The following is a 13,705-nucleotide window of genomic DNA, read 5'->3' as shown; positions in this document are numbered from 1 at the left end:
CTTTTCTGGGCGTGAATTTGGGGATGTTACAAAGGCCTATAATGACTACGTCTATTCTTATGTTTCTTGTATTAGTTATGACATCCCAAGTTTTAATAATCAATGAAAAACATTTATTCGAAAATAATTTTTGTGGGAAAAAAAATCAGCAATACAAAGAATACTCTGTTTTAAAATAAACATAAATAAAAGGTCTTTTTTTACCGTGAAAATGAGAATGTCACATACACGATTATGACAAAGCTGGAGTGATTATGTGCAGGTAGCTTTGATGGTTTTAGATCGTTTTGAAGGTTTAGACCGAGTGTAATGATCGCCATCATCACCTAATCTTAATTAGTAAACCACATGTGTTCTCACTTGGCATTACCTTCCCTAACTATAGTTTGATTGCAATTCAAATACCAAACAATTCACAACTTGCTTTTTTAGCGTTTATATCATATTTCAATTGCTGTCCAAATCATAGTTAATAATCGATTAGTGAGGCTATATTTAGGACTTCTTAGTTGTTAAAACCGAGTTTCATTCATTCAAAAGGCAATTATTTAGACCACATGATTACTCTTGGTTTAACAACGTGGTCGAGAAAAACTTGATTTTACAAACTACACATTTTATACCAAAATTATATATGCAGGTTGAAATACGATGTTATAACATATTATACCCATTTGCATATTTGGGGAAATTTAGAAATGTGAATAGGTCTTCATTTAAAATCACAGAAACAACATTATTAAAAAGGCTAAAAAACCAAAGACTAATGTTTTTTTTATTTATTATTTTTTATATATTTTTTAATATAGTTGAAATTTTGAACTAATTTATTTAGAAAAGCAGGTGTAGTTTGAAATTTAGATTTTGTCAGAAAAAATTTATGGACTTGATTTTTTGAAAGAAAAATTAAGTTCGACGAAAATCATAATGACATTTGGAATGAACATTTTAGAACTCCATAGTATGTTTAATATTTTTATTAAAAAGATGGTATTTTGTGATATCTATATATAAAAAGTGATCATTTTGATGGTTATCATGATAATCTATCATTTATGTTTGATATTTTCAAACATTCGATTCATATTTTCTTCCAATTGGTATCTTCTTACATAGTAACGACTTAGATTCCCGTTGATACTAAATATCATAGAAAACCAAAACTATTAAAATTTGTTGCAACGTTTGATACTAAAACATGTTAGGATCTCATTTTAGCATGACTTTCTCTAGAATCCGTGGCAAGGCTATGCTATGGGAAAGTAGGTCACTTGACCCACCTAAAATTAAAAAGTTTATAATAAGTTATATACAAAAAACATTTAGGACCTACCTTATATATTTTGAAGGATCTATCTTAATGTGTTTGGTAAAAAAAATGAAGGAAAAAAAGATATAAACTATAGACAGTAGAATGCATATCTAAGTAGGATTAAGGAGTCCCACATTGACTCTAAGAAAAGAAATGATTAATGAGTTTTCTTATTATAAATAGATGTTTCTTCTTTCATATTTGTACAACATAAGCTTGTTTATGTCTTGTTTAGACCGACTAACACCAATATAAATTATTTTTAATAAAAAAAATTAGGGAATGACTGATTGGGCTTAGTCTTTTTAGCAACCATTTTTTATATATGCTAAAACAATTATTTTTTTGGGTGAATCGTTCCCGTTGATCTCATTTTTTTAACTGACTAGATTAAATGAACTATGTGGTTTTCTATTCTAGACTCGCATGTCTGGAACGTGAGAATTCATAAATGACGTGTCATCTTCACATGTATATCACTCACCTTGCTATACTAAAATTGTGATCTCCTTGCTATACTAAAATTGTGAAATGTCTCTCATACACTGACCGTGAGAGTAGTTGATGCATTTACCTCTTTACTTTTTCCCTTTTTGCATGATGAATTGTTCATGTATTTAAAAAAGTCACTCAAATTAGCAAAACTTACAAACTCAAGGGGTAGATTTGCAGAAGAAGGAAAGAAAGATCCCAGCACAGACGCAACGGGGAATTGAAAGTAAACATCCCCGTAAAAAATGGTTTTGCTAAAACCCTAATCGGAAACAATATCAGGTTCTCTCAACAGATTTCAGTTACCCAACAATCAACCCCACCTTCAGTCCATTCAGAAAGCCCCAGAAATCTTGTATGATGGAATATAAAATGGAAGAAGATCGAAACGAAGGTCCTCCTCGGAAGCGACTGCTGACAGATCCAAACCCTAAAAAATGTTTCGTCACTGTATCGCCAGAATCGACTGTTTCCTCCGACTCATCCTCCGATCGGCTCGCGAAAAAGACTAGAGACTTGCCCAACTTATCCGATTGCCATAGTTGCGCTGTCCGGATCAACTACACGAACCCTAGGGAGAGACTTCAACCACTGGACAGCATGTGGCGCGTAGTCTTGTTGTGTAAAAAATGCACTAAGGGAGTGAAATCTTCCGAGCTCTGTCCGTACTGTTTTTCTGTTGTGGGTGATGATAAGGATTACTTTAAGTGCCTTGATTGCCAGCATAGTATTCATAAAGACTGTGTAGCTAAGTTTGGTTCGGGGCCAGGATTTTCCGTTTGTGTTGATTGTTGGGTTCCTGATGCGGTTGCTAGCTCGATTGGACTGGGGAAGAGGAAGAGAAAGAAACACAACAAGCAGTCTTGTGAGCGGGCTGCTACTTTGCCTGAATCTAGGGTTTCTGTAGGTGAAGAAGTGGGAAAAAAGTTTGCTGCTGCAGAAAAAGCTAGTGATAATGCTTTAAAGAAATCTGTGATTGCAAAAAGCGCTGTTGAATTAGTTAAAGGTGTGTTAAATGTTGTTTCCAATACAAATCTTGCAGGGAGTAGTGAGTCAAAGGTTGTAGATGACAAGAATTTGGCTTTTATGTTGCACAGAGAGATTAATAGCTCTCCTAGGATTTCTAGATATGCGTGTTTGATGAGTTCATTTACAGGGGATAATGCACAGATAAGATGCTATTCAAGAAGGCGAGCCAGCAAGAAGACTAGCTTGATGAATTCAGGGAATTTGGGTGTACCCTTAATTTTCTATTCCAGAAGGCGTGTAAAGAGTGGCTTGAAGAATTCAGTTACTTCAAATGCACCACTTATATTCTATTCTAGAAGGCGTTCCAGTAGTAAAGCTTGCTCACATGTTAGAGAATGTGAATCTTTTATAGTTGAGCTAAGTGAAGGAATGGATAAACATGTTTCTGTATCTTCTTCTATTGGATTGAAGACTTCTAATTGTGGTTCCAGTGCAGAGAATAGTTCAAGTGGCAATGAGTGTCAAGAAAATGACAGGGTAAGATTCAGTTTGGATCCACATCGATTTCTATTGAAATACCACAGAATGAGAAAATGCAATCCGAGAACTTCAGTTTTTGTTAAGGATTCCGATTGTGGGTCTTATATTGATTCTGCTGATTTGAATGCTGAGGACACGAGTGATACAAGGGATTTTAGAAATGGTGAAATTTGTGAAATAGGCGACAAGAATGCTAACCGCTTTTTGTTGAAATACAAGAGATCTAAAGCTCCTGCATGTCTTGCTCAATGAGAAATCTGAAATTTCAGGTATGTTTTCTGTAGTTAGTTGTTAATGATTGGTGATGAATCCTGTATCATGCACAGATGATTTGGAGTTAAACCTCTTGTTATTCAGATACCCTTTGTAACTTTTCAATGTACTTGACAAAATTTTGTAAATATATGTAGTTCCTTTTGGTTTCGTGAAAAGGAAGAGGATATGCTCTTGATGTTTGCCTCATTTTGCATGGTTCAATGTGCTTAAGTTACATGAATTGGCCTCCAATGACTATCTCTTTCATTTAGTCTCTCTCCTATAGTTTTAACACAAGAGACCTATAGTTTTAACTCAAGAGAAAATATGTATAACTCAACAAAGGCACAAATACACAATCTGTCAGTTACCAAGTAAATGAAGGACAAACTGTTTTATTTAGAGCAGAATTTAATTAGAAGTTTGAGAAAGATGATAAACATCTAGGCTTCACACCAAAGAAACACTAGGATCTCATTAGCTTGACACCAAAATAATATCCACACCTGGGATAATGCAAGACATATCAGCTAATAGTTTGATTAAAACCAATGATGCCTTTTTGTGAATCATTCATTGTAAGACTAATGATGCCCTCCACAATCCTACCCCTTGCCTTATAAAATAATGAAAGTAACTACCCCATCTTCTCTTAGGGCACACTTGCTTTACAGAATGTCTATTAAGGAGTTTGAATCTTTAAGATAAATTGGAATTTGAATCTGTAATGCATTTGGTTGAGACATGTAATGGAATGGAATTCTTTGTTGGTTTCTGTTTGGTTTGTAAATTTATCAAAGGATCGGAATGTAAAGTATATAAAATGACAGAACTATCCTTTATTGAATTATTTGTTAATTCTTTCTCGTTTTATCAAAATGACTGAAATACTGAATTAATTACCATGTACCAGATCTTTTTATCTATGAAACTTTATTCTTAAATCCTTTTACTGACAAATAAATCAATTTTACTTGCATGTAAAAGAATTGAAAATCATGAGTTCATGCCTATTAAGGAGTTTTTAATGTATGTTTTGATATAAAATTTATTGTAATTTGATAATTTTTACGCTATGTAATTTACAAAAAAGCAGAGATGTAAAAAACGTTACATTTACTCTCATAACACAGGTAAATGCAGTTTAAATGTTTTGGTAAAATAAAAAGTAAAAGGAAGTCAAAAATATCTATAATTTAATTTATTATAATGACATTGGTATAACGTAAAACTTGAAAATCATATAACTTAAGTTTTTATATAAATATAAGATAATAAGAAATTAAATGAAATTAGTGTACATACATTTGCAGGGATGTGTTTTTTATAAAAAAGTTTCCAAGGTTCATTTAGTCTTATTTATTTATCGAAGTTGAGGAATGAAATTTAGATTCTTTGGTAAGGGTCAATGGATGATAAAATCAGTTAGCTATGGAATTTGATGGAAATCAATCCCATTGATCTTTCAACCAAGCACGTTATCGATGAAATTCTTCATTCCAATTTATTCGGATTTCTTCAGAATCCATGAACCAAATAATCATGATAAGACTACACTTTGACTTTACCAAAACTTTTATATCTTAATTTGGATTTATAGAAGCATGTGATGCAAGTACAATGTAAGTATTAAAAAGATCATATGGTGACACTCACGTTTAATATATATGACTGATTAGTGACATAAAGTCTTGTTGGGTCTATTCAAGATCTGATCTTTATCTATGACTATTAGTATTAGAAAAGTTAGGCCTCTTTAATGTATTATTTTCCCTTGAAGAAGGATTAATTGAAATGTGAATATGAGTGACTGCTGCTAACGAGAATATAATGGCTAGTTTAGAGAATGAATTTATTTGTAGGAGTCACATGACATTACTGAAAAAAACAAAATTTCAGTTATGATGGGAAGGAAAAAGAAACAGGAATATGAGAAAAAAAAAAAGAAATTAGTTTTTCCTTGTTTAAGCTGTAGGGAGTTCAAGTGTGGTGTGAATTCCACGACCTTTTGATATACTAATATTAAACTTAGAAGAAGTGTGGAGTACACACTTCTTCTAAATTAAAAATGGGCATATAATATATTATTACCTAAATCCATCATTCCTTGATGTGAGTGCTATCCTACAAAGCTTTCCACCTTCGAGAGTGGTCTCTTTTGGCATTGTGTAATATAGTAAATTAGTTCTTTAAGCATTTGATTTATTTATAAATGTTTTGTTAAGATATATCATTTGACTTATTTCAGCTTTGTTGCTTTTGCTTAAACATCTAAAATGTTTACCTTTACAATTAAATCTGCATACATGCATGATGATTTCCACTCTCCTTTCATATATTTATATTATTTTTCCACTACTTGTGGATTCCACACTCCCTTCCAGTTTTCTATTCGGGGCTTTTGGTTCCACTCACTTTCCATATATTCTACTTATCTTCCAATCACTTGGGTTATGTTTTACTGATTTTAATGTCATTATATTGATAAAAATATAATATAGTGCTTGTAATAGTTAATATATTAACCATCTTAATTTTTACTTCTTATGATATGGGTTTGATTTTTTTATAGGTTTTGATAAGTTAGAAAAATATATAGTACAAAAGTAAATTTATATAATAACTAGACACTTTAACAAAATATAAATCGATTTAGCATAGAAAGATCTTTCTTTCCTAGGTTATGTTTTACGCTAGCTTTGTTTGTTTTTACTTGTTATATAGACACACCGTAATTAATTGGATGCACATAATCAAAATAAAGAAATGGTAATGGAGTACATGTAAAATGTTGCTATAATCGGTAAAAAAAAATTGTAAGTATTTTGTTATTACAGCTAAAAGTCCAAGTATATTGCCATAACAGTTGAAGAAGCAAAACTTGTTGCTATTTATAGCAATTCACCTCACTTAGAAAAAATCTGTGGACATTGTATTAAGGACATAATTTTTATTTAAATATCATTACAAGTGCTTGTGGGTGGCACACATTCTTTACTTCAAATATCATTATAGGGGATCTGCATGTTATATTTATTTCTTTACTAGACATCATAATGTTAGCTTCTTTAGTTTTTGTTATAAATGCTTTAATATATAATGGTGCCCTTAAGCTTTAGTGGTTAGCACTAAAACAAATGGTGGACCACTGCAATTAAATTTAGACAATATGCACTGTATTATGAACAGTTTGCTCACCAAAATGTTCACAGCTTTTGTGATACATTTTGAAGGTCCAAGTTGGGATTATGCCTCTAATAATATGAATAATGACATGGCTCTAGGGAAGCTGAATTATTGTGCAATGATTTGTAAATAGAAATCCTAAAAACTCGTGTGATTGTTATGAAAGGAATGATAAGATTTGTGTAAAGTAGGGAAACATCACAATATAGTTTACATAAGTTGAAAAACTTGAAATGTATTACAATCCAAGTACCATATACTTCAGATAACAATATTCTGTATGCAAACATATTGAAATCAAGAAAAAAGACGTGCATGCATTTGTAAGTTTGTCACCATGGCTGCTGATACTATTTCTTCAGTTTCTTTTGATTTCTTTATTTGAAAGTAGGTCAATATATTAGAGAGCCTTTTCCTTTTCCATTCAATATTTTATGCTGTGGGTGGTGTGGATTCCACACTCCTTCCATTTTATAAGCTCATCTTTATGGACTCCACACACCATTGAGTTTTATATGTTTAATTTGAGATACTGTTTCATTTTTATATTGAGTGGATTGAGGCAGCCATAATGTTGATTCCACTATCTTTAATATTTATATGAGGTTGAATACTCAAACTTAAGTTGTGAGTGCACACTAGTCTTTCCTTTTCATTATAATTTAAAAGAAGGGTAAGCTCTCCCTATTATATTATTGTTCAAGTAGAACACATCACAGCATACAAATTTATTCTGCTAGAAAAAGAATATTTGGTGGCATAATGCAAAGGTAGGCTCATCTTGCAGGTCTAAACCTAATAAGGTATACAGTAAATCTTAAACATATGCCAGGGTAGCAAGCATGAATCCAGTAGAGATAGGAATGTTTGGTACAGATGAATATAAAAGAAACAAACTAATAATACTTATAAAAACAAATTAAGTTGGGGTATACATATATTATAACACAACTTAAGTTGGGGATTTATTTAACTTGTAGCTGTAAATTGTATTAGTGCTGTTTTCTTTTTTTACTTATGAAGGTCTGTGTATGTTTTTCTCATTTAGATGCTGAGTGCATATGGTGGCAATTGTGTGGATTCCACAAGCTTTGAATTTTTTAATCATCAAATCTTCCCTTGTTTTGTATGTAGTATTGTCTCTTTTTATTTCTTTATAATAATAAACATACCAAAATCTGAGGGATTGTGGATTTCCCACTATCTTTAACTTTATTAACCACCTACCCACTGATATCATTATACACAAATGCATACTATATATAACACATAGGAGGGATTCCATCTTTCACAAGCAACACTTCATTTATCATTCTTTGTGATATAATTTTCACATTCTTTCACCATCATGGCTGGAAATATTGATCTATGCATTCGGGTTTCTGAGGACAAATCTGAACAAGAACATGGCCACATCTGTATACAAGACGAAGAATTTGACTACTCACAAAGGGGACAGTGGCTGCGTGCTGCTGTTTTGGGAGCCACTGATGGTTTAGTCTCTGTTGCGTCTCTGATGATGGGTGTTGGAGCTGTGAAGGAAGATGTGAGAGCCATGATTCTTACAGGCTTTGCTGGCTTAGTTGCAGGTGCATGCAGTATGGCAATAGGTGAATTTGTTTCAGTGAGCTCCCAACGAGATATAGAGGTTGCTCAGATGAAAAGAGATAAGAAAATTTCAGGAAACGAGGAGGAAAGTGAGAAGGAAGCACTCCCGAATCCCATTCAAGCAGCTGCAGCATCAGCCTTAGCATTCATGTTGGGGGCCATCATGCCTTTACTTGCTGCTGCTTTCATAATGGACCATAAAGTTAGGCTGGGGGTGGTGGTAGCCACAGTGAGCTTGGGGCTTGTGGTTTTTGGGTGGATTGGGGCTGTTCTTGGGGGGAGTCGGGTGGTGAAGTCTTGTTTTAGGATTCTGGTTGGAGGGTGGATGGCTATGGCTATTACTTTTGGACTTACCAAGTGGATAGGATCTACTGGCTTGTAGTTGCATCAGAATAATGTATTTTCTCTTTTTCATATTGTATCGTTTGAAACTTCAACTTTGTATGTATTATACTCCTGCTATAGCCATAAGGTTGTTGGTTCCAATCCTACAAAGATGTTATTGTCAATCCATCAGGTGTTTTCATGTCATATTTAAGACCATGCAATGATTAATATAAAACAGGAGAGATAAAATTGGTAGAAATATGGGGATATAATAGGGTATTTGAAGCTTTGGATATTTTGACTGTGTCTAGCTTTCATTAAATTAGTCACGGGATAATCCAAAGAGATGGCAACTTCGAGTTTTAGGCAACAAACTTTAAAAATAATGCTAAGATTGGATTCGTGTATGTGGTTTGTAAGATCTCAAGAACACCAAAAAACTGGTCTTCTATATATATTTATACCAATATTTACTCTCAGTAGATAAGGATAAAGAGATTTAAGGATCGTTAGGAGAAACTTATAAGCTATAGCAGCTAGTTTTTAGCTAGTACGGCGAAACATAACTTAAGAGAATCTTATTAAGAAATAACTTAATTAAGAAATTATTTGAATATTTTGAAATTGGGTAAATTACACGGATGGTCCCTATGGTTTGGGGTAGTCTGCATGGTTAGTCCTTACAAAGAATTTTTAACTCGGACGGTCTCCATTATACATTTTTGTTGCACGTTTGGTCATGTCATATGTAAAAAGACAATTTTACCCCCAACTATTTTTTTTTTTAAATAATTTTGTTATTTATTTTTTAATTTATTACTTATTTAAACAATAAAATTGATAATAGTTAATTAAAGTACAACCACTTACAAACATAATCCCCTCCCCTTCCCCCTTTCTGACATATCCAACTAACAACAACTGAGCTCCCTTCACAGTCTCCTTCACCGACGAGCTAAAGAAAAAATCAAACCTCTCTTTAGTACCCGATAAGCAATCTATAACCAGGACATTATTCACGTCACTGTCTCCTCGACGATTTCGAACCCAATTTGTGATACAACTGGATTTGCTCTACCTACCATCACTGAATTATGATTTGTAGAAAACCCACCTAGAAATTCATTACATATACTTCAAATCACCCTATTGCATACTTGGTGAATTCGTTTTTGACAATGGAGAAGACACCATCACATAATTCAAAGCCAATCAATGCAAATTTCTTCTAGTGAAGGTTTACATATAGCTGAGTTGCAGACGGGATTCTACCACAGATCTGAATCTACCAGGGATGACGAGAGAGGTGGAGTACATCAACAATAGTTGTTTGATGGTGGCTTGAGAGGAGTATGAGAGGTGCATTTTCTGGTACGAGAGAGGGGGAGGACGAGAGGTGTGTTTTCCGGCGATTGCCTTCTTCTCTGCCACGAGACCACCATAAAATGGATTTCTTAAAAACCAGGGAAGAGGATGGCGAGGGTCGTCCGGATTGGGTGGGTTTTAAGGTTTCAAATCGCCAAGGAGATTATTAGACATGTTCTCACTCTTTGTTAATCTTCGTGATGTATCTACTTTGCTAGAGATTTTGGGGCCGATTTTCTTCTCCGGTGGCGGCAGAGGGAAGGTTTGAGTTAGAGAGAGGGGAAGTGTTTAGGGGAAAGAGACAAATCACGATATGGGTGAGATATAGAGTGGGGCTTCAAAATTATTAGTTTTAAAAAAAATTAAAATTAATAATAAAATAAAAAATAAAAAATAAAAATGATATAATAGGCATTTCACGTATGGCAGGGACCAAACCCACAGCAAAAATATATAATAGGGACCGTCCGAGTTAAAAATTCTTTGTAGAGACTAACCATGCAGACTACCCCAAACCACAGGGACCATCCGTGTAATTTACCCTTTGAAATTTAAGGATTGGCAGGATAAATATATGGAAAAGTTCGAATGAACAGAATTTTCTATCTCATAACTAATACATGTTTTGTATATTCAGCCAGTTGTCATAATTAATCAAGTATAAATCCATCCAATGATGATGGAGAGAAAATAGAAACAAAGAATACATGCAAAAATGAACTTTTGCTTGTTAAAGTGTTATTATGATGGGATTGGGAGGTTAAGTCATGTTGTGTGGATTCCATAACCTTTATAATAAACTAATATTAACGTCTCCAACTTTCCATCTTTAGTGTGGAGAGCACACTCCTTCCAATTTCTAAAGTTGGAATTACTCCATTCCTTGATGCAATTGCTGTCCCACACACCTTTCCACCTTTCTTGTGGTTTTCTTGTGTTGTGTAATATCATAAATAAATTAGCTTGTTTAAGAAGCACAGAGCTCATAAATATATTATTAAGATTATGTAATTAGATTTATTATAGTTTTTGTTGTTTTTTGCTTAAGCATCTAGAATATTTCATTGGATCAATATTGCATGCGTCTTAAGTGGGTCGTACACTCCCATGTGAAAGAAATTTAAATTACACTGGTGCTTCTTTTCGACTCCCATGAAGTAGATGTTGCTGGATTAGGAGATTCTGTTGGAATTTTGGGTGTATGAATGTTTGGTATTTAGATGAAACAAATGGACATAAAAGAACCAAACTAATAATAAGCATACGCATAAAAACAAATTAAGTTGTGTTATACTTATACATAAGTGTTTTGCCATCCAGAAAGGCTTTTACTTGGGAAAAGCTGCACCCCTAGCCCTTTGTTATATAATTTTCTCTTTCATTCTTTCGCTTTCACGGCTGGAAATAATGATGTATGCATTCCGGTTTCTGAGAACAAATCTGAACAAGAACATGGCCAAATGTCTATAGAAAAAGAATTTGACTACTCACAAAGATGTTATTGTCAATCCATCAAGTGTTTTCTTGTCATATTTAACACCAATCAATGATTAATATAAAACAGGGGAGATAAAATTGGTAGAAATTAATATGGTAACTTCGAGTTTTGGGCACAAAACCTGATCATGAACAGTGCTAGACTGGATTCATGTACATGGTATTCCGTTGGTCAAGTAATTATTCTATTATGTTTACTATCAATGGATAAGGATGATGAGATTCAAGGATTGTTAGGATATATAAGCTTAAAAGCATTAAGAGTTAATCTAATTGAGAAATTATCTGGATATTTTTGAGATTTAAGGATTGGCAGGATACAAACAAGAAAAGTTCCAATGAAAAGAAATTTCTTTTTCAATTCTAATACATGTTTTGCATATTCAATGATGATGGGAAGAAAATAGAAACATGATACAAGCAAAAATGAGCTTTTGCTTGTTAAAATGTTATTATAATTTATAAAGGAATTGGGAGGTCAAGTGTTGTGTGGATTCTACAACCTTTTAATAAACTAATATTAAAGTTTCCAACTTTCCATTTGTAGTGTGGAGAGCACACTCCTTCCAAATTTTAAAAAGTTGGAACCACTTCATTCCGTGATGCAATTGCTATCCTACACACCTTTCCACCTTTCTAGTGGTTTTCTTGTAGCGTATTGTGTAATATCATAAATTAGCTTTTTTAAGAAGCACAAAGTTTGTAAAATGTATTATTAAACATCTTGCTAGACTATTTCAATGGATCAGTGTTCTGACAAGTTACAGCTAAGCTGTGTACGCTCATGGTGAACAAAAGCTTCTAGTCATCCAAAGAGATATTGGTAAAAAGAAGTCAAAAGGTAAAAGGTATAATGCTTTATTTATTCAACCTATATGTAGTACAGTATTAAATTTTAAGTAATTCCCTTTATTATGGATAAGTTGGTCAAGTTATTCTATATGAATTCCAGATTTTCAGTCTTCTTTCATATATTTTATTTACTTTCCCACTACTTGTGGATCACATACTCCCTTTTATTTTTTTATCCATGGCTTTTGATTACCATCTATCATGCCACCTGTCTTCTTCTTGTGCCTCTATTCCTTAATTTTCCAGGTCACACAACAAACTTATCTCAATTCCCATTTTGCCTAACAAGATCGCATAAAATTAGCTAACTATATCGACTTTTCAAATCTAAGTTAGCTACTTTAGTTGTTGCCTTAAATGTTATGTTGTGTTGCCTTTTACCTTTTGACATTTTAGCACTCTAATTCAGAAGCTAGTGGACTTTTATACTTGGAAAGGCACATTGCTAGAAATAGTGACATAGTCTGTATCTTTTACCAATTTGAGCAAATATACTTTTATTTTTACCCTTAGTAGCAATGCGCCTACAATTTTATATCCATTATAATAGTTTTTACCCTTAGTTAGCATTTGATTATGTGGCATCCTGTTAATAGTGACATGGAAATATAAATTCCACCTAAGCATCCAATTAGTACCAAATAACAAATTAAAATAAAGAAAATTTTTAAGGATTTGATCCCCAGCCCCCACATGCAAAGAAAAAAATTATTTATCATCTCGGCTATATACCTCTTGTCATTTTTAATTTGACCTTAATCGTTTTATATTTTATTAAGTCTGTCTAGATTTTATTTAATTTTATCTTTTGTACTGTTTATTTTTGTAACTTACTAAAAAGTAAAACCTACAAAACATATCAAACTTGTAACATATGAAGTAAAATTACAAATGCATGTTTTTTCATGTATTATAATAATATAAAAAGCAACATTAATTTTTTTCAATTTCATTATATCGATAAACAATCTAAAGTTATTAATAATGAACACATATGTCAATTTCTACACATTTATTAAAAAAGTTGGTCAAATTGGGTTATGTTTTACTTATTTTAATTTCATTATTAATACATATTCTAAGTATAGCTTTTATAATAGTAGGATTTTGATATATTAGCCATCTGAAGTTTTACTTCTTGTGATATGGGTCTGAATTTTTTTTATAGGTTTTGATAAGTTTGAAAAATAAATAGTACAAAAGCAAAATAATATAAAACCTAGACAATTTAACAAAATATAAATCGATTTAGTAGAATATCCTAAAAGGTATGTAGCATAGATGGTAAAGCTTTCACTTTAG

The 13,705-nt window shown here is 32.7% G+C and overlaps 2 protein-coding genes across 2 annotated transcripts; both read left to right on the top strand.

Moving 5' to 3' along the window:
- The first annotated feature begins 1,995 nt into the window (after positions 1-1,995).
- On the top strand, positions 1,996-3,744 carry LOC111899504 (uncharacterized). Its single transcript, XM_023895338.3, has 2 exons — positions 1,996-2,810; positions 2,961-3,744. Exons 1-2 carry the CDS (start codon positions 2,162-2,164, stop codon positions 3,563-3,565), a joined length of 1,254 nt encoding a protein of 417 aa, XP_023751106.1. The 5' UTR covers positions 1,996-2,161; the 3' UTR covers positions 3,566-3,744.
- A 183-nt stretch (positions 3,745-3,927) lies between these two features.
- On the top strand, positions 3,928-8,893 carry LOC111899505 (vacuolar iron transporter homolog 4). The gene has a single exon (XM_023895339.3). The coding sequence runs from the start codon at positions 8,103-8,105 to the stop codon at positions 8,742-8,744; it is 642 nt and encodes a 213-aa protein (XP_023751107.1). The 5' UTR covers positions 3,928-8,102; the 3' UTR covers positions 8,745-8,893.
- The last annotated feature ends 4,812 nt before the right edge of the window (positions 8,894-13,705 follow it).

This window comes from Lactuca sativa, chromosome 5, assembly GCF_002870075.4.
Source record: "Lactuca sativa cultivar Salinas chromosome 5, Lsat_Salinas_v11, whole genome shotgun sequence".
In the NCBI taxonomy this organism is placed as follows: Eukaryota; Viridiplantae; Streptophyta; class Magnoliopsida; order Asterales; family Asteraceae; genus Lactuca; species Lactuca sativa.
This window is presented reverse-complemented; position numbering and strand designations above follow the sequence as displayed.